Here is a 24,877-nt window from a genome sequence, read left to right as displayed (position 1 = left end):
GTGTCAGCGTGTAACCACCACTGTCCATTGAGCAGAAGAATGACAATCTGCATAGTTCATAAGCTTGATGTCATGAAGCTCAGCAAATTATTTGTATTGCAGTTTAGGTAATTGTTTTGCGAAGTGAGCAATCCCTATATAGTTTCAATCTGAGACATTTTTTTCCACTTTTCCAAACTGCTTTGTGAGTCTTTCAATTGAAGAAGCGCTATTTTGGATATCACAAAGGTAATGCATTTATTTATTTAGACAGTCAAAGAGGAAAAGATGATGTTAGCAATCCCTTTGTAAACTTGAATATGCTAACTGCTAGAAAGTTTTGTAGTTCTTAAAATCACTGTGATGTTACATAAAGCTATTGAATAGAGAGGATTGCCATTTTAATCGCATGCTTAGACATTAAATATGTAATCCTTTTTCTCTAACGTTCTAATAGTCATATTTTGCCTAGGGACCTACCCTCTTGACAGTCTTTGTTCTTACAGAGCAATTTCATATGAACAGAAATAAAGCTGAAATCTCATTAAATAACCTGTTTCTCTATCTTCAGAATCTACTCTAAGTGTCCATTTTCCATTTTGATTAAAACATAGTATATTTCCTGGCACTTGTTCTGTTCTGACTACAATTATGAGGCAGTATACCACACAGAAACACAATTTTGTATAATTGAGCAACCACAGCTGCCCTTTTGTTGCCATATGTCAACATGCACAGTCCCAGGGCAACAGGGTCTATGGCCTGTTCACCATTGATTTTTATTTTCTGCTTCAGCAAGAGGTTTGCTATATTGCATACAGCCTCCTAAACATTTTTCTGCCTTACTAATTGGCAGTTTCTCAGAGGTGAGCAATTGACGGAACAAGGTGGGAAGGGCGTCACATTGAAAGACTGTGTACTCAGATTGGATATTAGGAAGAAATTCTTAACTGTGAGGGTGGTGAGGCACTGGAACAGGTTGCCTGGAGAAGTTCTGGATCTCCATTCCTGGAAGAGCTCAAAGCCAGGTTGGATGGGGCTCTGAGCAACCTGGTCTAGTGGGAGGTGACCCGGCCCATGGCAGGGGAGTTGAAGCTTGATGATCTTTAAGGACCCTTTCAACACAAACCATTCTCTGATTCTATTCAATGTCATGATTTATATGCAGGCATATGAGGGCAGTTGGTTAATTATTGCAGTGGCCAAGTAGGTCATCACAGCACTGAATACAAAACAGAGCTACTTTATCCACATAGGTGTTTGGAAGTTTTTCTTTTAATTACCTTATATCAGGAAACTGATTTACAAAAAACCCCCCAAGTTTTATAAAACATTTAATTTATGAAACCTTTAAAACCAAGTCTTTCCTTAAAAGATTCAGCAGCTAGGGACAAGCATGAAATATCCTTGAAGAAGCTTGCTTTATTGCAGTCTTTTGGTATATTTGGAACATTCAAACATTTTCATAACTCTAGGTCTTAGTGACAAAGGTGTCCTTTCCTGACTTGGAATTGACCTTTTAAGTTCCCACTCTGTGGATTCTTTCATCATCTTGAAAGGAATGTTATACATATTACACACAAACTGGAAACCACTGTCTTTTCCTCATCTAACTTAAAACCTGAATAGTTTTCTTTTTTTTTTTTTCCTCTTATCACACAAATAATTGAATTAGTCTGAATTTCTATCCAGCTGCAGCTATTAGACTCTGTTATATGTTAGCTGTACTAAGCTATTTCTAGTGAGCTCTGCTGAAGCCATCATTTTTTCAGACTTCACAGACTAGAAAACACAGATGTCTCTGCAGTGATAATTATTTTCTTTCCTCAAGCATGCTTTGCACCTCCTTGGTTCCCCTTTTCCTGCCCTTGGATGCATAATTTCTCTCTTCCATATTATTTTCTCTTCCACTTTATTATGCCTTTATTTAGACTGCAGATGTAAAATAAACTCTATTTGTGATTCTTTGTGTAGCCTTGGTTATGGTTTCTTGCTGCAACACAAAAAATAAATATTTTCATCCTGCATTTACAGTAATTCCTTAAAATTCACAAAAGCAATGCAGGTGATCTGTCTTTTAAAAATGGCTTGATAGCAATACCTGACTCCTTTTACTTGGTAGCTGTGGAGTTAGGTATTCATACTTTTCTCTGCAAAAAACATAACTTCATTTCTGAATTTGAAATCTTAATTTAAGATGGTTATCTCTTGTAACATGGTTCTGAGTGACAATTATGTGTTTTATATTTTTTTTTAAATAGAAAGCTTTGAAAGTATTAGAAGCATTTGTGCATTAAATACTAGAATGTATGCTTCATTTGAAAGCATAAACTTTATTTTAGACTTAGTCCTGTGCCTCACACTGTCTCTGACTTTCTACTTTGGTGGTAGCTTCATACTGTTAATCAAAACACAACAGAGCAAGAAGAGGATGATAGATTCTTGTGCAAAAAATTATGACAACTTCATTAATTGATCATTGAAGAGCAAATAAGAACAGGTAACTCTGAACTCTTTAAATTCCTCTTCTATCTTATTAGGGCTTTAGTTTAACTTTCTACATTTATGCTCAGAAAGAGATTTAAAGCCTGTCTTCCAGAGAAGCTTGAAGTCTTCACAGGGCTTCCTTAATTTTTAGTTGTCTTTTTGTAGAAATACCTCTGAGATTTTTGTAAATTTTACAAAGTGAAATTTTACATGTAATATGAAAGTTGTTATCAAGCGGCTTTTCACTAAAATCTGAGAGGAGGATTAAATATTTGGTACTTTTGGCATGTAGCAGGCAGTTAGCAAACTCTGTGACACAAATTTGTAGATCTTGTTCCACTTTTGGATTTCAAAATCCTAAATTCCAGGCCCACAGATACATGCACAGAGAATATTTAGACAGGTTAGAACAAAGGCTTGACAGGGCTGACAGGACAGGCTCGAGAGCTGGTGTGACTCTGCCACACAGAGAGCAGGTCTCAAGGAGAGAATTTTTTTCTGTGTGGTGCAGTGCCTGAGCAAAATCATTGCCCCCCTTGTTTGCTAAACCTGAATGCTCCTCATACATTAAATTTTAATGTTGTAGAGGAGATCAAAATACCAAGGCACTCTGGTGGGCCACGGTAACCACCTGCTGTATGCAGACTCCAGGCACTTCAGGAACTTCAGTGATGAGAACCTAAATACCAGTGGTGTTTGAGTACAGAAAAGATGCACAGGAGTGCTCATGCCCCCTCCTACCCAACCCGCCTTAGTGGGACTTAACTGCTTAAATTATAGTCCAGATTTTGGTGTGTGTTCTGGTGCTATTGAGGCCAATGCTTCTTGTTCAGTATAATTGAAGAATCTAGGCACACTAGAGAGGATTTAATGACAGTTGATGTCTCTAATAGAAGCTGGACAAATGAAAATGAAAAGGTGTGGTGATGCTGGAACACGTCTTCATTTTTCTGGTAGCTATATAAAGAAAAATTGAACTGCAATGTTGTTCAGCCAGTAGGTAATTTAATGAGCTAGCAGCTCTGTTCTGCTGTTTCAAAATGTTTGGTACACTTTGTACTCCTGAGGAGTGGGTTGGTAACTGCACGATTCATAAAGGCAGTGAAATTAAGTGGATGCAAACCCCCTTATTCTTACATGAAACATAAGTAATAATATGAGTCTAGTCTTAGGCTGACAACTACATAACTGGATGCCATATAAGACACATTTGACCACAGAATCCCTAGGGAAAACATTTCTTTTACAAGTTGACAGAATAAATGTTTGGACTAGAGAAGGATTCAGGTAATTTATCAAATTGCATCTGTTTTAAAACTGGAATAAATTGATGGCATGCTTCTTTAACTTAGTTTATGTTGTTTTTAAATCTAAGCAAGATAAATGTTTCTTCAAGGGGTTTGGGCCTAGATTTTAGGATTCATTTGTAGATTTTAAAATTCATTAGAAATCCTTAGATAATCATTAATTATCATTTAGGTGCAATTGCATAATAAGCAGTGTGATCATAGCATATGACTGAGTCATTATGAGGTGACCATGCTGACTTTGAAGGTTAATTGATTCTAAGTTCCCTGAGTAGGTTCCCATAATTACTTCCTCTGAGATCTGGCAATAGTTCTGTTTCATAGTTAAGAAAGCCTGGCAACTTGCAAAAGCACTATACAGAAATCCTTTTTCCATGGGCGTGATGTATTTTATTTCCCAGAGGGAGGTGTGTGGGTTGCAATCACATCTGTCAACCTTCCTTTGGGGAGGCTGGGAAATGCTTTTACCACTATTGCGTTTTGTAAGAAAGAACACAGTCAGCTGAAAGCTTTAATTTACTTCTCTCATTTCAAAAAAGCTGCCTAGAAGTATCAGTGAAATAACACGTACCAGCTTTGCTCTTAGTGAAGATGTTTATGCAAAATACTTCTAAAAACATGTGCTCTGCTACTTTAAAACAATATAAAAAGTTGTGTTATAATGATGAAATATATTTCTCAGCCCTTATGACTTTTTGTGTTATAACATGGTCAATAATGCATTAGAATTAGGTGGAATTAAGATGTGACTGCTACAAAGCACAAACTCTTATTTTATTGAGCATGATATTTGAACTGTATATTATGAAGCAAAACTATTACTAAATTTAAATGTAAACAAAAAGGTTTTATACAGGAGCGTTAACAAATTAAAGCTTTAGAGGAAAACAGTATGTGAAGGAGAACATGAAGGCTTTGCTGCCTTAAGGGATTTAGTTGTGACTTGACTTGTAATCAAGTTTCTCTGGTAATAGGTTGCTGTCCATCCTTTACATACTGGCATTTTAGCATTTAGAGTTGTCTTAGGGCATGGAAGAACTGATCAGGAAGCTGTCTGGTAATTCCTTCCAGCAAACTGAGAAATTGTGCAGAGAGAAGCTCTGTGCTTCTTGGGGGTACCAGGTAGACATACTCCAAAGTCCTCTACAGGAAGATGCACTTGTGCTTGGTGAACCCTTCAGGAAGCATCTTTACCCAGTTGGTGGCTGGAGGCAGCAGTCTTTTAGAAGTTGGTTGTGTGGGCCCCTTTGTAGAGGCCCAAAGGCAGTCTGGGAGCCAGTTTGTGTGGCTTGGGAAACCCACGCAATGGTCTGGTTTCAGTCAGATTTCAGCAGAGTGTTTGTGCATCAGCATCCCCAAAGATAGTTTAGAAACAAGGGCCCATTGTGATCGAGGTGGAAACAGTGTACTTCTTGGTAAAAGATGATGTTCATGAAGAGCAGTCAAAGGGGCTGATGTATGAAATTGCCTGTGCCGCCTTCTTTCGATTAACACTGGTTCTGAGTGTGAGATGGGCTATCCACGTTTGTGGATAGGACTCTCTCCTTGCCTTCTTGCTCTGCTTTGAAGGTGACTCTAGTATACAAAAACATGTCATGTTTATGTATTGTGGGACTCTGCTACACTAGCTGAGGCACAGGACTAGACTCGACAACCCAACAGCATTTTAGGAGGCTTGTGAAGGCTTACACAGCCAGTGTCTTTACTGGCTTTTTCTAAGCTATTTCTTCATCTGTCATATCTGGAAATCTAGTCAAGACCATTTATTCTACACATACAATCCAATTACAAAATCTGTGAAACCCGGCTCTGCTGATAAATCTGAGGACATTGTATTTCAGTCAATTAACTGTGGAAATCAAACTTGTAAAGTATGTTGAGTGTAGACCCGAATTAATCCTCCATGACTCACTCGAAGATTGCCCTGCAGCAATACCATGGGTTTTGTATGCCCATGGCAGTACAGCTTAACATCAGATATTCTTGAGTCAGCAAAAGGGCAAGGAATAAGCAGTCTCTTGACAAGCATGAAGAGGAAGATGAAAAATGCAACCTCCCATGGGGACATGGGTCACTGCCTTACACGTGTGAGAAGGGCCTCCCTTGGTGGTTGCCTGGCGCAGAGGGACCTTTCTGGGAAGCCAGGCATTTCTCAGCTTCCAGGTAAAGTTCCTTATGCATGCTAGTATAACCTTTTACTATAAAAACCCCTCTCTCTGATGGTTTATGTCTCTACCATAAGTAGGCAGCAGGAGCAGCTAGATGGGCACTGTGCTTGCCAGCTATGGCAGCACCCCAGGGAAGAACACGGTTTCCAGGGCTCGCCCCCACAGCTGAGGAGTTACCAGCAGGAGAATTCACAGCGGCCCCCTCTCTGAAGTGAGCCCACGCAGGATCTCCTCCTAGACATCAAGAGTGAGATGTGTAACATATGAGGGGGCACACCAGAGTCCCACAGACCAGAGGTACAGCTGCTTCTGGAACAGCACTTTGAGTGCATTACAGCTCGTCCCTCCTCACTCGCCTACTCATTCAGCAAGGGCTGCCAAGTCACTTAGGGTAACAGTACTTAAGCATCAAAGAAGCACGCAACAGATTGGAAAAATCTGTTAAAAAAGAAAAAAAAATTCAAGCCTTTTACCTTCTCTGACCCTCAGCTTTGAGATTTGCAAGCACTAGGTATATCACCTGTGAAACACAGATAATGTTTTATTGCACACAATTATGAGGCTTATGGTGTGTCATTAAAGAAAGGTCACTACAATTAATCAGTAGTAAAGACAGAATAATAGTACTCAGCAGTACAGAATCAGAATAATTGCAGATAAGAAGAAACTGAAGAGGCTCTTTCCATTTTACACAAATGCAGATTATCTCTAACAGTTGCAAACTTTAGGAATTAAATAATTTTGGGGGGGTCTATAAGGAATGTGTATAATGAGTGGTAATCATAGATGACTATTAAGTTTCACAGACTGCATGTTTTCAAATGCCAAGAGGAGTTACGAGCAAGCTTTGTCAGCCATGAAGCGTCACACCAGCTGTGTGACACTGTCACAGCCTGTTGTTTTAGACTGCAGGGTGGACAGCACAGTGCTTGGAGAGGCCATTGCTGCAAATGCCTGCCTGAGTACTTCTCTTGTGATTTGTGATGGCAGATGAATGGTTTAAGCACCAGCCGCAGTTTTGCTGTTTAGCAGGGTTTCCAGCTGCTTGAAAAATGAGACCAGATGCAGTCTTTTGGTGCAGTCTTATAAGCTCTTCCTCAGCTGAGGATCCATCTTCTCTGGTTCCCCAGACTGTGATAGCTAGCCCAGTGCCAAACCACGCTGAGTGCTTACATTTGATGGGTTTTGCTGTGGCTGCTGCCACAGTGAGTCTGCCTGCTCCATGTGGAAAGGCTGTGCTCCAGTGTACAGCCACTCAAAACTGCAGCCAACATCCACTTGTAAACGTGTGGAAGCAAGCTTCACGTGATGCTAAGGCCTTTAGCCCAATAATTGGAAATGAATGTCGCCGTTCAGTGCAGTGCTGCAGAGACACAGACATTAGCCTGAAAATATTTTCTTTTTTTTTTTTTTAGTCAGAAGCAAGCAATGAGAGAATATGCATGTGTGTCAATTTTGAAGACACTTTGGACCAGTCTGTAAAATAACAAGCTGTATTTAATCATTAGGAATTCCATTTTAATGTCTCTACACCAAAAAAAGAAAAAAAAACATTAAAATGACCTCTCATCCTTACAGTCTGTAATTCTTATATTTTAATGGCACTTTGTTTCAATAATTGCTTTCATGCAGAAAATATTACAACAAAAATAATACCCAAAACAATACACTCATTATTGTCTAGGCAGCTCAATGAAAGCTCCAAGAACTCATTAAAATACACTTTTCATGCAATTTGCATGCAAAATGCAGATTAAGTCCCTGAAAAAGTAGACATAATAAAGAAGTCAAATGTATTTCAAGAAATCTGCCCAAACTATTTACCTATTGTTATATGTTAATCACCACCTCATGCTTCATAATCAGAGCTTTAAATCATGAACAGATTTTCTTTTGCTGCAGAAAAGCAATAAAAATTAGGGTGCACTTTCTGAATTTATGTTAGTATTACAATGAAGAACACAGGAGGTGTTATAACCATTTTTGCAATCTCTAAGACTTATCTAAGCAGTACCCATGCTTTCACAGATGGGAAAAGTAGTTTGCCACAGTGGGCAATCATGTGTCCTTCAGCTGAAAGATGTCTGTTATTTGGGAATAGCTGCAGCTCTATCACTTCAGTACCTCTTCATGCTGTTGACTGGGTTAAGAGCTGCTTGACTGAGCTGAGAAGAGGATCATCTTCTCTTTATTCCTCTTTCTCTCTCAAATGCAAAAATCCAGATGTGCTTATGTACTCTGTCTTACCTCTTTTCTTACCTGGGGCTGGAACACTTGCTGGAAACAGTCTTAAGGACATTTCATTGTAGAAAAGGTTTCATCGTGTTAGAGTACAAATACAATATAGGTGCTGCATGTAATACAGTATTTCAAAAACATAATCTATTTTCAAAAGGTGGATGCTGTATGGAGTTTAGAAACTGAATACTAGGACATCTGCCAATAATTTCAAAATAAGATTTAAAATTTCTGTTTTTCAATGAGGGTGTAGAAATCTAGTGTTTTACTGATATGAGCCAATTAATGTTTTATTTTCTAGACTATATCATGTCCCATTGTGTCAGTATGCTTTGAGTCTTGTTACTTCCTATTTAATTATATTCTTTTAAGTGTGCATACAGAGGCTTTTACTTCATTTAAATTTAACTACTGTTAACTATGTTTGTTTGGGTTTTCTAAACTGTTTTTTGTCTGAAAGTAAGACTCTTTTTACTGTATTTTTTCCAGGGGAAGGGAGGGAGTTACTAAGTCTTTTGGGTATTGAATGAAATAATTTTCATCATTTTTTTCTGATATTTGAAACACTTAAAGCATCTGGATCCTTTTCATGGGTTTTCAAGGTTTGAGGACAGCTATACTAAAAGGAGCCCACTGGTTAAAGCAAGCTTGTCAATAACTCTGCTTCTGCTCTCCAAGTGTTGCAGGTGGCGAGCTCTTCGACTTCTTAGCTGAAAAAGAATCTCTCACGGAGGAGGAAGCCACAGAATTTCTCAAACAGATACTTAATGGTGTTCAGTATCTCCACTCTCTGCAAATTGCCCACTTTGATCTTAAGGTGTGTTGAACAGATAAAAAGTTAAACTGTAATCAACATCCATTGAAGTCTTTTGTAATTCTAGCCACAAATCAGTCATCATGAAGATCTTGGCCACAGTTTTGTTTTGCTAGCTTATGTAGACAGGGGAAAGCTCAGCCATTGGAAAGAAGTTACTGAACTGTAAATAGTTCCTGTCTGGAAAATGTTTCTTCAGGGGAAATGGCACCTTCTGACAGAATTAAACCATTCTGAGAAAACAAACCTGAAATAAAAATGAGGACTCTTGATTTTTTTTTTTTTTTTAATGTGAATGGGATCTGGGTGAAAGATTCTGACCTAGATGCCTTTTTCAACAGTGGGGTTTTTTAGGTACTTAATTGAAACTGCACTGAGTTAGGTACAAGGCTTTTTGTGGAGCAGGCAGCATATTTCCACTTCTGTCTTTTTCTCTTTTTGTGACTTTTTTGTTTGTTTTCAGAAAAATTGTTAATTGCATCCTTTTGATAACAAAAGCAGAGCTTTTTTTATCTAAACTCAGCAACTGCTTTTCAATGTTTCAATTTTATCACATTTTCCCCCACATATTTTATTTTTCAAAGGTACACAACTAAACGTTCCCTGGTCTCCTGAAGGGGGCAGCTATGTCTGTAAGAGAAAAAGGAGGCAAGATTATTTCATTACAATTGAAATGTAGTTCTGAAAGGGGATATGAGGTAGGGAAGGGAAGGGAATGGATTTCAGTGTAAGCATACCTTTCCCAGTTTTATCCTCATCACCTCAGTAATATATTTGGTCTTTTTATGACAGTCAGCAAGAGAAAAGAATTGTAAAGCTAGAAAGGAATGTATTTCTTAGAGTGTGAAATGTGAATTTTTGCCAATGTGTTTGTAATTGAACAAGTCATCCTTGGATACCCAAAAATGTGTGCATTAAAGTAGGCAGCAATGCCTAGACCAATAAAAGTATGCAATAGAAATGCAGGGTGGAATTAAAAGAAAATTACATTTGCACATATCAGGTCCTGTGATTGGGAAAAAAGGTAAAAGAAGGGTGACAATGAAGAGCTGTCCTTAATGACTCCAGAAGCCCTTAACACTCTGAACAGGATGGATGTAGCTACAGGACCTCTTCAGAGCACTCCAGCTTATGGACATAACAGGACATGGAGACTAAGTAGCTGGTTCTGTATGCTCATTAAAGTGATGCAGTGTAGAAACAGCCCCCTTTGCTGATAATCCTGGCATTTCGTCTTCCTTGATCTGGCTTTGCAGATCTTTGGTGTAAAGTAATGTGAAGTCCATATTTCAAAATAAGGTAGAAAAGACAGGAGAACCTGCTCTTCTTCCTTTCCTTTAAGTATGTTGAGCCTTAAAATCTGTGAGCTGGACCACTCCAGAAGTTTTCCTGGAAGATTCAAAGGCAACAAGATGCACCTCCCTAATTGCTTATGTGATGTGGAAGAAACCTGTTTCAGGGACTAATGTAAACCAAACCCAGTAACTATTCTATAGGGTTTTGTTTTCTGCAAGCTCCCAACGTGCTGGAATGGCTGCAGCACAGGGCCTGTGATCTTTACTGGGAGACAGTGTGTTTCACTTAGGGTCAGTCCACATGAAAACTGCAACTGTGGTATCTACAAGATGTAAAATCTTGGCCTTGTGGAAATCACAGCACTTCAACATCAACAGAAAATCCTAATTTACTGTAGTTACTTTTAGCATATGTTAGATCATAATAGGAAAAGGCAGGATTTTTCTGCCTAAAATACAATTCAGGTGTCTAACAGAGGTAAAAATAAATGTTCAGTGGTGAAGAACACTGGTCCACAGTTTGTACCTATATGTAATCTCTCTTTCTCTCCCTCTTCCTCCTTCTCAAAGCCTGAAAACATAATGTTGTTGGACAGGAATGTACCAAAGCCTCGAATCAAGATTATTGACTTTGGTTTAGCACACAAAATTGACTTTGGAAATGAATTCAAAAACATCTTCGGAACGCCAGAGTTTGTTGGTGAGAAAACTGTTGTTTCTTCAAACTATTCTTTTTCAGTCTGTGAAACAGTGTTTGTGGCTTATCTTGGCCTGGCTGATTTACAGACTATGACATTTGTGTGTAATTTGTGACATTTTGAAATTTAAATAAGCAATTTATAGCATTTGATTTCAAATTAGACTTGCATTAAGGTGTTTTAATCTATCAGCATTTTAGCTGATTATCTCTGACATACATGGACTCAGAGTGAGACTTATACCTGTTCTTTGACTAGGTACTTACCTTGCTGCTTTTTCCTTTAGCTCCTGAAATAGTAAATTATGAGCCTCTTGGTCTTGAAGCAGATATGTGGTAAGTTATTGGATCTTACTTGAAATAAATCTCTCATGATTATGCTTATGTTCTAACCTTTTTTTTTCTCCTCTCTCTCTTTCCATCTATTTTTCTCTCCTCTCCCTCGTCCTTTTTTTCTTTGTTTTTCCTTCAATCCAGGAGCATTGGTGTAATAACTTATATTCTGTAAGTACCAAAATCTATGGGTGTTTCTTGCAAATGCTGTTGTTTTTTAATTCTTATTCTATCCTCTGGGGTGTTGGTGGTGTCTGTACAAATCAAACCATTCTGATTACACATCATGATTCAAGTGGTATGATCTTAAAAGCAATAGTATAATTATTGAAAGAATTGCTGTTAATCAGCATTGAGCTAGCATGGGAAACTGTCTTCAAATCTGTAGGTGACTTTCCTACAGCTATATCTTAATAGTATTCTTTGAAATTACAGCAAAGGTTTTTGCCCTGCTACATCACATCTTCTTGAAAGTAGATTTGCAGCCTTAAAATGGAAAAGAGAAGTGTTCTGTTTCTACTGTTATTTGATCTCAGAGGGCTGAAGCAGCAATGTTACAGCATATACTGAGAGGAATGTTCTGTCTCCCTTGCAGTCTAAGTGGTGCATCTCCATTTCTTGGAGAAACCAAACAGGAAACACTGGCAAATGTGTCTGCTGTGAATTATGAATTTGAAGAAGAATTCTTCAGTAATACCAGTGCCCTAGCTAAAGACTTTATACGAAGACTTCTAGTCAAAGATCCAAAGTGAGTTGTTTTTCTTCTGTGTGGCACTTACATCTCTAGTATTTAAAATTACATGATATTTGGAGATGATATTTTAATAAACATAAACCAGTATGTATTTTATTAATATCTGAGACAGTTTTATCTCTTATTCTCTTAAAGGAAGAGAATGACTATTCAAGACAGTTTGCTGCATCCTTGGATCAAGGTTAGCATGCCGTTCATTCTCTGTTGTCCTGTTTTTAATCAGTTCTGCATTTCATGCTTTTCAAGTTCCTTAACATGGAATATTTTCATAATTGTTTAATGTAATTTACTGTTTTGGAAAGATGTCTGTATGAAAGCTAACACATGCAGAATATGGGCCTCATTAATATAAGCTCTATGTGAGTTAGCAATAGGGAAGTAGCCCCCTATAGGAATTCAAGTCATGGTCAGACAGAGAAGCTAATCTTCAAAGACCATGGCACTGACAAACATGCAGTCTCTGAATCCAGTCCAATTCACTCTAATTTTTCTTCTTCTAATGCCCTTATTTAGACTGGAAAAAAACTAGTAATATCTCTTCTGTCCTTCCCCTTAGCCTGAAGAGAGCAGTTGATGTGGTGGTCCACTTCTTTCTTCACTGTTTCAGTGTTTGGTTTGGATTGAGCTGTTGTGAAGTTACTAGGTTGAGAGGGAGAAAATGGCACCTATCATTCTTCTTAACGTGTGTAGTACTACCTGGCAGTTTATTGTCTTAATTCCGTATCACATTCTGATTGTGAGTAGTAAACCCATTCAGTACTATTGATTTCCCAGGATGTGGGGATGCATAGTGAGTATTTCATCCCATTCTCAGAGAACCAGTTAGCAGAATATTTATCTGTGCCACAGCTGCTCCAGTTCACAGTACAACATCTGAGGACAGGCATTTCTACACATTAGTGCCAAACTACCAATTTGACCATGCTTTGCTGACTTTGCTGAGGTAATCTGATATAGTTGAAATGTGTGGAACATACTGACATGTTATTTTAAACCACTAAAGCAAGCATTGTGCAAGTTGGTCTCTCTTGGACTAAGTTCCACACTCATGCAAAGTGACAGGTTGTTTTGTACCCTATTATTTTGCTTTATAACTTAACTTTCTAGACATTTGATTCCCACTCCACTGGTCATATCCGCTTTTCCCCTTTCCCACCACTATCTTTACCTGCATTTCCATGGGCAGGGAAGGTTGAAACTAGTTCCCTTCCAGCCCAAGCCTTTTCATTATTCTATTATATATATATGTGTGTGTGTGTGTGTGTGTATATATGTGTATATATGTGTGTGTGTGTATATATATATATATCTGTAAAAATGACTTCAAGAATGGGATCATAAAATGCAAAATTTGATGTACTCCACTAGTAATTGGTGCTTAGTATTAGCCCACAAAAAATTTGAAAGGATGAGGGCTTAGAGCTTGCTGCGCTGCTAGGTGGGATGTTATTTTGTTTGGGGAGGGAGTAATTTTTCAGCAGTGTCCAGGTGATTACACTGAGACTGTAACAAAGATTGACTGCATTTAAAATCAGTCAGGAAATCTTCCCAGAAGACAGGATTTATCTGGGAAATCAAATGCTTCTATCAGAGAGGGAGGTGAAGGACAAGGCTGAATGTTCTGATGTTTGAAGGGGTTTTTTGTTTAAAATAAAAAAGCACATTTTAGTATTGCATTCTTAGGTCTGGATTTCCCCTACAGCATTTTCTTAAGAAGTTCCGTCTCTATGCCAGACTAGACCCTGAAAGTTAGAATTATGTGCTTACAATTACTTCATTATTACAGTATGATTGGAGTACTATTATAATGCAAGTGGAAATCATCACTGAGGGACAGAGACTTACATGCAGAAATTATGGAATTTTTTAGAACTTGTTTATTTTGCCTTTGCTCACAGCCAAAAGACACTCAGCAAGCACTCAGTAGAAAAGCTTCTGCAGTGAATATGGAGAAATTCAAGAAGTTTGCAGCACGACGAAAATGGAAAGTAAGTAATTCAATAACACATCAAATGTTGATGACATACAAATGCAGTAGAATTGCCTCTTCCAGGGAAAGGTCAGCACATTTAAGAGTGGAAAAGAAGGAAGAAGAAACACATTCTTCTGACACTGAGAATACATTAAGTGCTTGAATATGGCAGTATGGGAGAAGACCTCTTTGTCAGTGATCTGTATACAAATGCCTGTGTGTGGATTGTTTGCTTTGTGCTTCTGCTGGATTATAAATAACAAAAGTTAAGGTTTCAAATTCAATATAAAAAGCAGATGGGGTGTTGAAGTCAATCTTCAGTTTGTTTTGCTAAGTCTTTTTAAATCTGTGCAATAGCATCCTATCAGAATTTTCTAATTTTTTTACATATAGCTTTCTTCTTATTATTTTTATAAAGCAATCAGTGCGCTTAATATCCTTGTGCCAAAGATTATCAAGATCTTTCTTGTCCAGAAGTAGTATGAGTGTCGCTAGAAGTGATGATACTCTGGTAAGTGTGTTCTTATATGTTTAGAATGTTTTATTGCCTGTGAACTTTGCCAGTTTCTAACTAACAGAAATAGTAGTATCTTGAAAATTTGCATTATTAACCAATCTCGTAAGTAGGAAGAAATAGATTTTCAGGTTACGAAGGCTAGTTATCTATAACTTCTTCTAAGAAGATAACTAAGATCTTCTGCATCTTGAAACCTTTATATTTAACTTATGGTGTTGAGGCTGATACCTCATGTCAAAAATTAATTTCTTGGTTTTGAAACTTGATTCATGAGCATTTTTGTGTACTATAGCAATTATATGGTGAAAAAGTGTCATTGGAATTTTACTCATCATTTACATCATCCTTTTGTAGACTAAAATAATATTCCTTTTTTTTTTCACCAAATATTTTCAAAATCATTGAGACCATTTTAAATCCAATGAATGCTAGACAGCAGTGTCACAACGAGCAGTTATTTAAGGAGGAAACTTTAGAGTTGGCCAGTATTCAGTTTTTAGTATTAGATATGACTAGAGTTGCAGTTAGGAGGAATTACTGTATGTTTTGCAGTTACAAATGCTTGTAAATCCAAAAGCATTCTTCCTAACTTACTCTACAAGTTTTAATACACACTTCACACATTCCCTGTGATCAGCAAGGAATGTATGTTAATATGTTTAGAGCTGGGGAATATCATCTTTTCTGTGCTTTAAGAAGATCAAACTTCAAAAATTCTGCAAAGCCCTTTTCATGCACACTGTCTTCCCCATGTCTCTCCTGTGCAACTCCATGCTCATGTTTCCACTTTTTCACTTATCTTTTGGCTTCTGTGCTCTTTGTTCTCCTCTTGCTCTCCTTTTCCTACCCACCACCCCCCCACCAGTTATCTGTATGCCTTTTAACACTGGATCAGCTTTTCACACCTGTGTTCCAGCAGAAAGGATTATAGCCCAATGATAGTGTCCTAAAAAATCTGAAACCTCAGGAGGGAGGAGGTAAGAGCAATCAAAATAATGGGCTCTGTGAATTTCAGCTCTTTGAAATTCTAGTGCAGAGGAGAAAAATAAAGTTACACCTGCAGAGGTATCTAGGCTAATTACTTAGGTTCTAGATTTTTAACTGATCCATTTGAATAGATGAAAGCTTGGACCAAAGCACCTCTCTTGTGGATGGCACAAAACCTGTTACTTCAGGTGGTATTCATGCACCTCTTGGGTTTTTTAATCATCACATGTATGCATGGAATAATTTCATTTTATGCAAGTATTGCTTCTATTGAAATCTATCATCTACTTTTCCTATGAGGAAAAAGACCCCACACCTAATTAAAGAAACCTGTGTGAAATCTCAGTGAGTAACGTGTTTGTGTGTGATGAGGAGGGAAGCATATTTTACTAGAAAACATGTTGGAGGCTTTGGTGTGGGTTTTCAAATAACATGTATACATGCTAGCCATGGGCTTCATGAAAGATTATAACTTGCAGCCGAAGCACTCTTTTACAGAAAAATATTTTTAAAAATTTAGGTTTTAAATTTTTTTATGTCTTGGCAGCTGTTTAGATACGGATTTTTTCTGAAAGCTAACAATTTTTCTTCTTTCACATTTAATTGCAAGGATGAGGAAGATTCTTTTGTGATGAAAGCTATTATTCATGCCATCAATGATGACAATGTTCCCGGATTACAGCACCTTCTGGGATCTCTGACAAATTACGATGTCAATCAACCCAACAAGGTAGTGTGGGTCTGCTTTGAGATGTGTGGGGGACTAGCTACCACCCTGCTGAATAGAGCAGTGTGGTTGTAAAATAGAAATGTAACACCTGAAATGAAAAAGCAAGGGAATGGGGAAAAGTTCTGCCTTTTTTCTAGGATAAATTTTCATGTGCTTTGTGCTCAGTCTTCTCAAGATACATTAAAATGGAGCCCAAATGAGCCCAATTTTTTTTGCCCAGGCATTTCAAAAGTATAACTCAAATCTATGGTCAGGAACTGAGGTGTATCAAATATATGCCTTCACTCTTGGTGGCAGTTGCTGTTTCTTGTGGCCAATGAAGATGGCAGTATACCCAAGAATAACCAGACTGCTAAAACTGACTTTGCAAAGCATTGTTAGAAACAGAAGTTGCAAACTGCAGAAGTGGGTTATGTGAACATGTTGGATGGTGGTGTTCACTTTCAGTAGTGAAATTGCTTGTCTACTACAGTATTTCAGTGCCTCAGCAACATCTAGGAAATGAAATGGGACTGCCCATTAAAACAAAATATACAGTGATTTCTTAAATGGTCCAAGACAAGGTCATACTTTTTTGTGTGTTATAGTGACCTTCATTACAAAGTACTTTCAGAAATATTAATGAAGAGCAGCATAGAAGTAAAATGGTATTTTACTGTGATGGATCTTGAATCATTTAAGAAATTACTGTGTTTTTTTGTTTTAATGCACAGACCCATTATTGCCTATGGTTTGTGTCTGAGGTGGTGTGGTAGCTGCAAAGAAATTGCAAAGGGGAATGTTCTTGCCAAACAAGGCTAATAATAAGAGTTTAACATTGATATTCCTAATTTTAAAAGCATAAGTGTACTGTGTGATATAGCATTAATTAATCTCAAAAATATGAAGAATTGCTGTGCAATAAAGTTTTTTGAACAAAGGGATAAATTATTTCCATACACTATTTCCTGTAGACTTAATTTGAAAGTAGAAATCTGAAATGCTATTCAAGGCATGCCTTCTATTCCGCTGTTTCCTTAATCCTTCAGTAATTAATTATATCATTCTTGCTTGTATTTCATTGTTAGCATGGAACACCTCCACTACTGATTGCTGCTGGCTGTGGAAACATTCAGATGCTTCAGTTGCTTTTAAAGCGTGGATCTCGTATTGATGTTCAAGATAAGGTTGGGGTTCTGCTTTTCAACTTTATAAGTTGAAAACTTACATGTTTTTTAGTTGAAAACTTTATAGAGTTTTTTAGTACTGTTAGCAGGAGACAAGCAGTTCAGACCAAGTGGTATTGGAAATTAAAATCTCTGAGCTGTAGATCCTGTTTTCTGTCTTCCACAGCAAAAAACATGAGACCAAGTTTTTAGCAATGTCATTTGTCACTAATACATATCCTCTGATTTTCATCACTTTATTAGCTGAAATAATTTGAATGATACTAATTTTATAATGTAGCTCATGCTTACAAAACCACCTCAATTAGTTCAAATTAGTGATTTCCCTAAAATACAATGGTGAACTTTATTTAATATAAAATGATAAATTAATATTTTAGCCGTGGGGAATATAGCAACTAAAATTCGTATTTGATGGAGGATATGCTGTACAATAAGCTTTTTTCCCCAGTGCGCTGTAACAATTCATTTAAAGCAAGCTTGAAGAACTGTCTGCTTCTCTATCTAATAGATGGTAAAGCAAGCAAAAGAAAGGTTTTTATCTCATGGCTGTTCTTTCAAAAGAACTCCCTAACAAGGGAGAAGAGGATTATCCTTGCAAACAGTTAGTAATCCTGTTAATCATCCTTGCATAGAGAGGTTTTTGTTGTCACAGTTGGTATGTAGTGTTGTTGAATCAATTGGAAATTTTTTTAAAAGTGAATGTGTTCATATAAGTTTGAATAGCTCTTCAGTGTGTCTGTGTACACCTAACTGCACATGTACCTCAGCTGAAAATCTAGAATTAGGATTTTAACTTGATTGATAACATCTGAAATTAATTTTTTTTTGACAGGCTGGATCTAATGCAATCTATTGGGCTTCTCGACATGGACACGTAGAAACACTGAAATTTCTCAATGATAATAAATGTCCTTTGGATATTAAGGATAAGGTAAGAAAATAAGTCCTTTTTTTACACAGAGGGCCTTTTCCTATAAATTTATCTTAGCAAAGAGAGAGGTCTTTCAGTTGAAATTATTTTCAGCTGTGCCGTAATTCCAAGAATTTAACTGGCTCTTTTAGTGTGGTTTTCTAGTTGACATATAGGGCTGTGATAACAGAGCTTTAAAGTAGCTGGATGTACTGATTATTTTTCTGACAAATGTTAGCCAAGTGTGCATGTTAAATGTGGTGAGTACATGGTGGGTAGGTGGGGAAGTACAAACCTAAATTAATTTTCACTTGAAGACTTGATTTCTCATTGGAGCTCAGAGTGAAATCGTGATTTGGTTTTTCATTCCTCTTGATTGAAAATCACTTTTGTCTGACAAGTAAATTTGACTGTTATTAAGTTGAGTATAAGGAAGCCTAACAATTTATAGCTGATGAGCACTTACCTTGTCTTTGGCAGTGTTATTTGAGCAACATATGCCCTGGTATCTAGTTGCTGTTAAATTTTTATACCATAGCAATGATTTTATACTAGCCAAAGCTCCAGTACAGAAGAAATTGTACTTGTGAAACACAGTTTGCTTTGTTGAGGGAACTAATGCAAGGCAAAGTACATTAGGAAAATCGTTGTTTGACTCCTGATAATACTACTAGGAAAGTGGTTACTCCCTTAATAAAAATACTGTTTCTGTTTTGTATAATTTCAAAAAAGAAAGTGTTGCAAATAGTTAGACATAGTGTCCAAAACACACAAGGGTATACAAACGTGTTAGACCAGCCCCTTACCTTTGAATAAAGAGGGCAGGGGAGCATATGGAAATACTATGAGTAGAAATGGGACATCTGTTTCAACACAATTGTACACACAGCTTCCTCCTCATATTGCTCAGAAATCCCATCGTGGCTGTGATCTGGAACAAATAAAGTGGAAAAATAAGTTCTGGAAAAAGAAAGCCTTTGAAGAAGTAGCTTACCTGACAGGTGGTGGTGTGTCTGTCACGTACAACCAGCTAGGAGGCTCTGCTGATGGAGCTGTGTGGCTCCATCAGCAGCAGAGAGGGAGGAGTACCCCGTGCAGGATTCAGGGGGTGTACAGGCAGTGTATGTCATGGTGTGACACTGGAAATCACACTGGCATGTTCTCCTGTAATTGCAGTCCGGGGAGACCGCTCTCCACGTGGCAGCTCGGTATGGGCATGTGGATGTGGTTCAGTTTCTCTGTAGCATTGGATCCAATCCAAACTTTCAAGACAAGGTGAGTCATGAACTCTGTCTGCATTTTTTTTTTCAACAAATAAGGCTTTATATAAGTGGGCAAAATTTCAAGTCTCACTTTTAGCCTCTAGCATGTTTGCAAACCAGAATGATGGAGGTTTTGGTAGCTCTTAATAAATAGATAAAGATTATGTGAAAAACTGAGAGAACCAACCAGTGCTGTGAAACACAGGTTCTCTCAAAAATGACAGCTTCATGGAGAAACAACTCTGTGAAGATGTGGGTGATGGTGTGTACTCCTTGAGTTCAGCTAAATATTTTTTATTAATTTTTGCCTTGAGTTCTGCTTTGTTTTAGCAGTCATAGGATTTTTCTGCAGTGTCAAGGACCCATTTTTGAAAATGAGGGGAAGGTTTCTCTAGAGGTCTGAACTCTTGCAAGAAAACAAAGAAGAAAAGGCATAATAGAAAAAAAAATCCATTTGACCCAGATTTGACTCTGTGTGTGTGAATTCCGCAAGCCTCCCCAAGTGCTGCATCCTCTAGGACTTCCTTTTCATTGTTTAAGGAGCCCTAGGCTGAGGGAGGACAGGACATGCTCTTTGTCTGTTTCTTCACACTCAGATTTTTACAGAAACCTTGAATACAGTCCAAGTCTTCTGCTATTATCAGCCTCAATTGTCTATTTTTTGATATTTGCCTGGTACAGAAAGGCTAACCCATTTCTTAGAATTTGATAGAGCTTTTAGTGGGATTTAATTCTCCCTGCTTTTTCAGTATGCTGCTTTCAATATATTTTTGTGAAACATTTGAGGTTTTTAATGGTGTTCCATTAAACAGGTGTTCCATGTAACTGCTCTGACGTACAATGAATTGAAGTTGAATATTTTGAAGTTTCCTGGGTTCAAGCAAAAAGCAAATTAGTACTTCAGTCAGAATTGAACTCCAAATGCAGACAGTTTCAAAGGCATGTTGTGATGTGTCTTTAAAGGACTTGGGTTTTTAAGTATCTTTGCTCCTAGAACACTGGGATGTGCTTTCTCAGCATGGTAAGCAGAGTGATCTGCCTCAAACTGCAGGTCTAGTGGGATTTGCATCTTCGTGGTGATTGATCTGTTTTGGATGCTGGATTAGTCACAGCACACAGGATGTAGAAGTTGTTTGAGAACAACGGTCTGTTTTCAAGTGAGAGAACCAAGACAGCCTCAGGAGCAAAGATAGATTTAAAGTAGTATTGCTGACATACAAGGTACCATGATCATTTGTATGTCAGCTGAAGTTGTTCTTGGTTTTAGAATGTCAGAGTTAGAAATTACAACATCTTTTTATAGGACTTACTTAGTAGACTGTCTTTTCCTTTTCATACCATCTTTTTGTATTTTTAAGCTGGGAAGTTGTTCTTCCTGAAGTTTGGTTCAGTACTGTTTTTTGATTTTTGATGTTGATAGGAAGAAGAAACCCCACTGCACTGTGCTGCTTGGCATGGCTACTACTCTGTTGCCAAAGCACTCTGTGAAGCAGGTTGCAATGTGAACATGAAAAACAAAGAAGGGGAGACCCCGCTCCTGACAGCATCTGCTAGGGGTTACCATGATATTGTGGAATGCTTGGCAGAACACAGAGCTGACCTTCACGCAACAGACAAGGTTAGTTGTGTCTGGAGACCACAGGGTGTGTCTCTCAATTGTTTCATCTGAGTGCTGCAAGTCAGCATTGTTTCCACAACATGAATTTTCACAGCAGTTCACACAGGGCCTGTTGATGGCTGAAGTGGTCTTTATGGTTGTCCATTGATCATTATTATTCCATTATTGGGTTTTTGCTGATCTATCATCTCCTTATCATTTATCACCTCATGAGTAACACTCTTTGAAAAATTGCAAGAACATTAGGTTCTGTAATTGATAACAAACTGTTAACCTCAGAGAAAAAGATGGATTTGCTGTTTGCCTTTGATTACTATAGGTTGGATAAATCATAGCCATTTCCAATAAGAATTATTTTAAAATATGACTGTATTTGTTTCAGAATCAATTTTTGTCTTTCATTATATAATCCAAATAAATAAATTTGGAATTTAATTGCTTGTATTCTTGTATGGCTGGCCTTTTAGCTACCTTTATTAGTAATGTTAAGTAGTTATTAAAATAAGTTCAGAAGAAAGTTTTCACTTCTAAAAGAACTAAATTCTTTTTTCAGGTTACATTACCTCTTTAAGTTCTTCCACAGAGAGAAAGCTCTGTCTTTAAAGTTACTGATCAGAAGGCAGATTGTATGACTTTTGCATCACTAACTTCTGTCTAGTAAACACTAGAGTTTACAATATTCAGCTGGTTGTTACTGTTGATCACTCTCCTCCCTCCGAGGAAAGTTGCTAGAAGAGAATGTGCATTTGTGTTTCATCTGCTCCACTGCAAAGACCAGTGGCCTAACAGAAATGTGCTTTCATCTCATGGCTTATTTATTCAGACAGATATGGTGCATCTCCCTGCCTACACCTTCAAATTAAAAGGTGATTCTTGAGGCAAGGAGATGCACCCTGTTACTTGAGATGGTTGTGACTTTACTAAATGTTTTGATTTTTAATACTATTTGATCTCACTTATAAGCTGTCTCTATTTCAGGATGGTCATATAGCCCTCCATCTTGCTGTAAGAAGATGTCAAATAGAAGTAGTTAAAACTCTCATCAGTCAAGGATGTTTTGTAGATTTCCAAGACAGACATGGCAACACTCCCTTACATGTGGCCTGCAAAGATGGGAATGTGCCTATTGTGATGGCACTCTGTGAAGCAAGTTGTAGTTTGGATATCACTAATAAGGTAAATGGAATATGGACACTGAACTACATTGTTTATTAGCTCACCTATTGTATTAGGTGACCTTTTCAAGTTCTCTGATATGAAAAAGTCTTTTCCTTGATTTTTCTGTCTCTGAAAGTTGCCAAATGCAAAGTATTAAATGACTCAACTCACAAATTTACCAAAGTTCGTTTCAGTTTAATAGATCATTAAATACCCATAAAGAAAAAGCTCAGGTGAATTATCATTGTTTTGCCAACCTTCTTCTCTAGCCATTTAGCTTTGCATTATGGAGATTATATCTAGGTGCAGAAGAACAGACAAAATGCATTGCAGCTGTCTGTGATTTCATATGTAACATTAAGTTATACACAGAATTGAAGGCTGATATGTTTTCTGCTACAATGTTGTAAGTCTAAATATGGTGATTGCAATGGTTATTGGTAGATTAATGCCAGCTAAAAATGCAAACAATCTGTAGTTGGTTTCAAAAAGAATATTTCATTATCTGCCCCTTAATTTCCAGACACTAGTGCCTTTTATGTTGCTTCTGTTGTGTTCATGCTGCAGTGTATGGGCTAACTAAACATAACGCTTTACAGGTTTATATTATGTCTTTTATCCTGGGGCGTCTTTAAGGGAAAAGTGAGCTGTTTCAGGAAATTTCATATTGTTTGAATAGGTCAAGGTCAGCCACTGAGCTCTGGTGACAGGCTGTGGTGCTTATGGCTTGATATTGAGTTCTGAATGTCTTTCTGTGCCCTATTTAAATTTTATATGTGCTGCAAAGTTTTAAAGTTACTAATAGGAATCTTTATGTTGCCATCTGCAATTTTTTTGATTCAGGTATTTTAGCTTCTTGTTTTTTCATAGTTAACACTTCTATTTATTATCGAAGCATTTACATTGTATTGGCCAGCTAATAGCCAGAGAAAATTATTGGGTTTTTCGATGGTTGTCCATGCAATCACTTTTGGTTTCAACAATTAAAATCATCACCTATCTAATGAAAAAAGTTAAAACAATGTGCTCCCCAGTCCTCTTCTCAGCTCAAATCTGATTGACTAGGCAATTAAATCCAGATCCACAGATAAGACCACATTTTAGAGAAGTCGAGTTAATAGATCATGAGGCTGTTGTCCTGTTTGCTAATGGAGGTTGCTGAGCTGGGATCACCCCTGGCATGCTGTGAAAAAAATAATTAGCCTTCAAATGTCCAGTGGCTGTGGGATCATGGCTACAGAAGCTGTGATTGTAGTTATTCTTTTGCTGTTATTCTTTTAAGAGTAATGTCTTCTGCAGAGATTTTTAAAGTACCCTTTATTTGAAATGGGGAGTTTGAGTATTATTAAATAGAGGATATTAATTTCTACTTCTCCTCTTCAGGAGCAAACTCTGTATTAACAGAGCATTAACAAAATGAACTTCTGTCCTTGATCCAAACATCTGGCTTTGTCCCACGTGTATGTAATACTGATTGAAGGCGCTGTTTGCTTCTTTTAAAGATTCAGTATAGCAGAACATCACATGCATTTAGAATCATAGAATCACAGAAGCATTTAGGCTGAAAAATAACTGTAATATCAGAGTCTAACCATCAACTCAGCACTGCCAACCTGACCACTAAGTTATGCCCCTAAGTCCCACATCTATATTACTTAAATACCTCCAGGAATGGTGACTCCACCACTTCCCAGAGCAGCCCATTTCAGTGCTTGACAGCCCCTATAGTGAAGACATTTTTCCTCATAGCCAGTCTAAATCTCTGGCACAACTTGAGGCCATTTCCTGTAGTCCTGTCTCTTGTTTCATGGCACAGGAAAACCAACACCCACTTCACTACACCCTGCTTTTAGGCTGTTGTAGAGAGTGACAAGGCCTCCCTCCAACATCCTTTTCTCAAGGCTAAACAATGCAATCTACATCAGCAGCTCCTGACAAGACTTGTGCTCCAGACTTTCACCAGCTTCATTCCCTTTTTCCGACCATGGCCCAGCACCCTCAATGTCCGTCTGGTCATGAGGAGCCCAAAACTGAGCACAGGATTTGAGGTGTGGCCTGACCAGTGCCGAGCACAGCGGGACAATCACTGCCCTGGTCTCACAGGACTCACTGTTTGTAATACAAGCAGGATTCTACTTGAGTTGAGGTGAAGGGTCTGGAAGAACCTGAGCATCTTTTCAAATTTCAGTTGTCAGAAAGCTGGCTTTCCTCTCAAATACTTCTTTCAATAAATGTTATGAGTTTGTTTCTGATTGTAGAGAGAAAGAACAGTATTGAAAGCATAAAAATGTGAAGTAATAATAGGCTACCAGCAGAGAATAAATGGTAGTTTTTGTAACAGTAGATCTGAATGTGCAAAACCAGAAGTGGGTGTCATGAGGACCTGTTGTCAGTGAAAAGATGCATTGAGAAAAGAAAAATTGGATAAGCAATACTTTACAGCACTTTCCCTCTTCATTGAAAAAAAAATTATTTCATGGTG

General features: G+C 37.7%; 1 protein-coding gene across 4 annotated transcripts in view; it reads left to right on the top strand.

Moving 5' to 3' along the window:
- The window catches only part of DAPK1 (death associated protein kinase 1), an 87,269-nt gene that overhangs the window by 43,893 nt on the left and 18,499 nt on the right, over nucleotides 1-24,877 (top strand). For all 4 annotated transcript variants that reach the window (XM_039729949.1, XM_039729951.1, XM_039729947.1 and 1 more), the window contains 14 exons: nucleotides 8,858-8,996; nucleotides 10,859-10,988; nucleotides 11,273-11,321; nucleotides 11,463-11,489; nucleotides 11,914-12,066; nucleotides 12,208-12,253; nucleotides 13,971-14,060; nucleotides 14,463-14,555; nucleotides 16,159-16,278; nucleotides 17,346-17,444; nucleotides 18,280-18,378; nucleotides 19,534-19,632; nucleotides 21,040-21,237; nucleotides 22,216-22,413. In XM_039729949.1, coding sequence (XP_039585883.1) covers nucleotides 8,858-8,996; nucleotides 10,859-10,988; nucleotides 11,273-11,321; nucleotides 11,463-11,489; nucleotides 11,914-12,066; nucleotides 12,208-12,253; nucleotides 13,971-14,060; nucleotides 14,463-14,555; nucleotides 16,159-16,278; nucleotides 17,346-17,444; nucleotides 18,280-18,378; nucleotides 19,534-19,632; nucleotides 21,040-21,237; nucleotides 22,216-22,413 — 1,540 coding nt within the window. The remainder of the gene's footprint in view (nucleotides 1-8,857; nucleotides 8,997-10,858; nucleotides 10,989-11,272; nucleotides 11,322-11,462; nucleotides 11,490-11,913; nucleotides 12,067-12,207; nucleotides 12,254-13,970; nucleotides 14,061-14,462; nucleotides 14,556-16,158; nucleotides 16,279-17,345; nucleotides 17,445-18,279; nucleotides 18,379-19,533; nucleotides 19,633-21,039; nucleotides 21,238-22,215; nucleotides 22,414-24,877) is intronic.

This window comes from Passer montanus, unplaced genomic scaffold (genome assembly GCF_014805655.1).
Source record: "Passer montanus isolate IOZ18808 unplaced genomic scaffold, ASM1480565v1 scaffold7, whole genome shotgun sequence".
NCBI classification, from domain to species: domain Eukaryota; kingdom Metazoa; phylum Chordata; class Aves; order Passeriformes; family Passeridae; genus Passer; species Passer montanus.
This window is presented reverse-complemented; position numbering and strand designations above follow the sequence as displayed.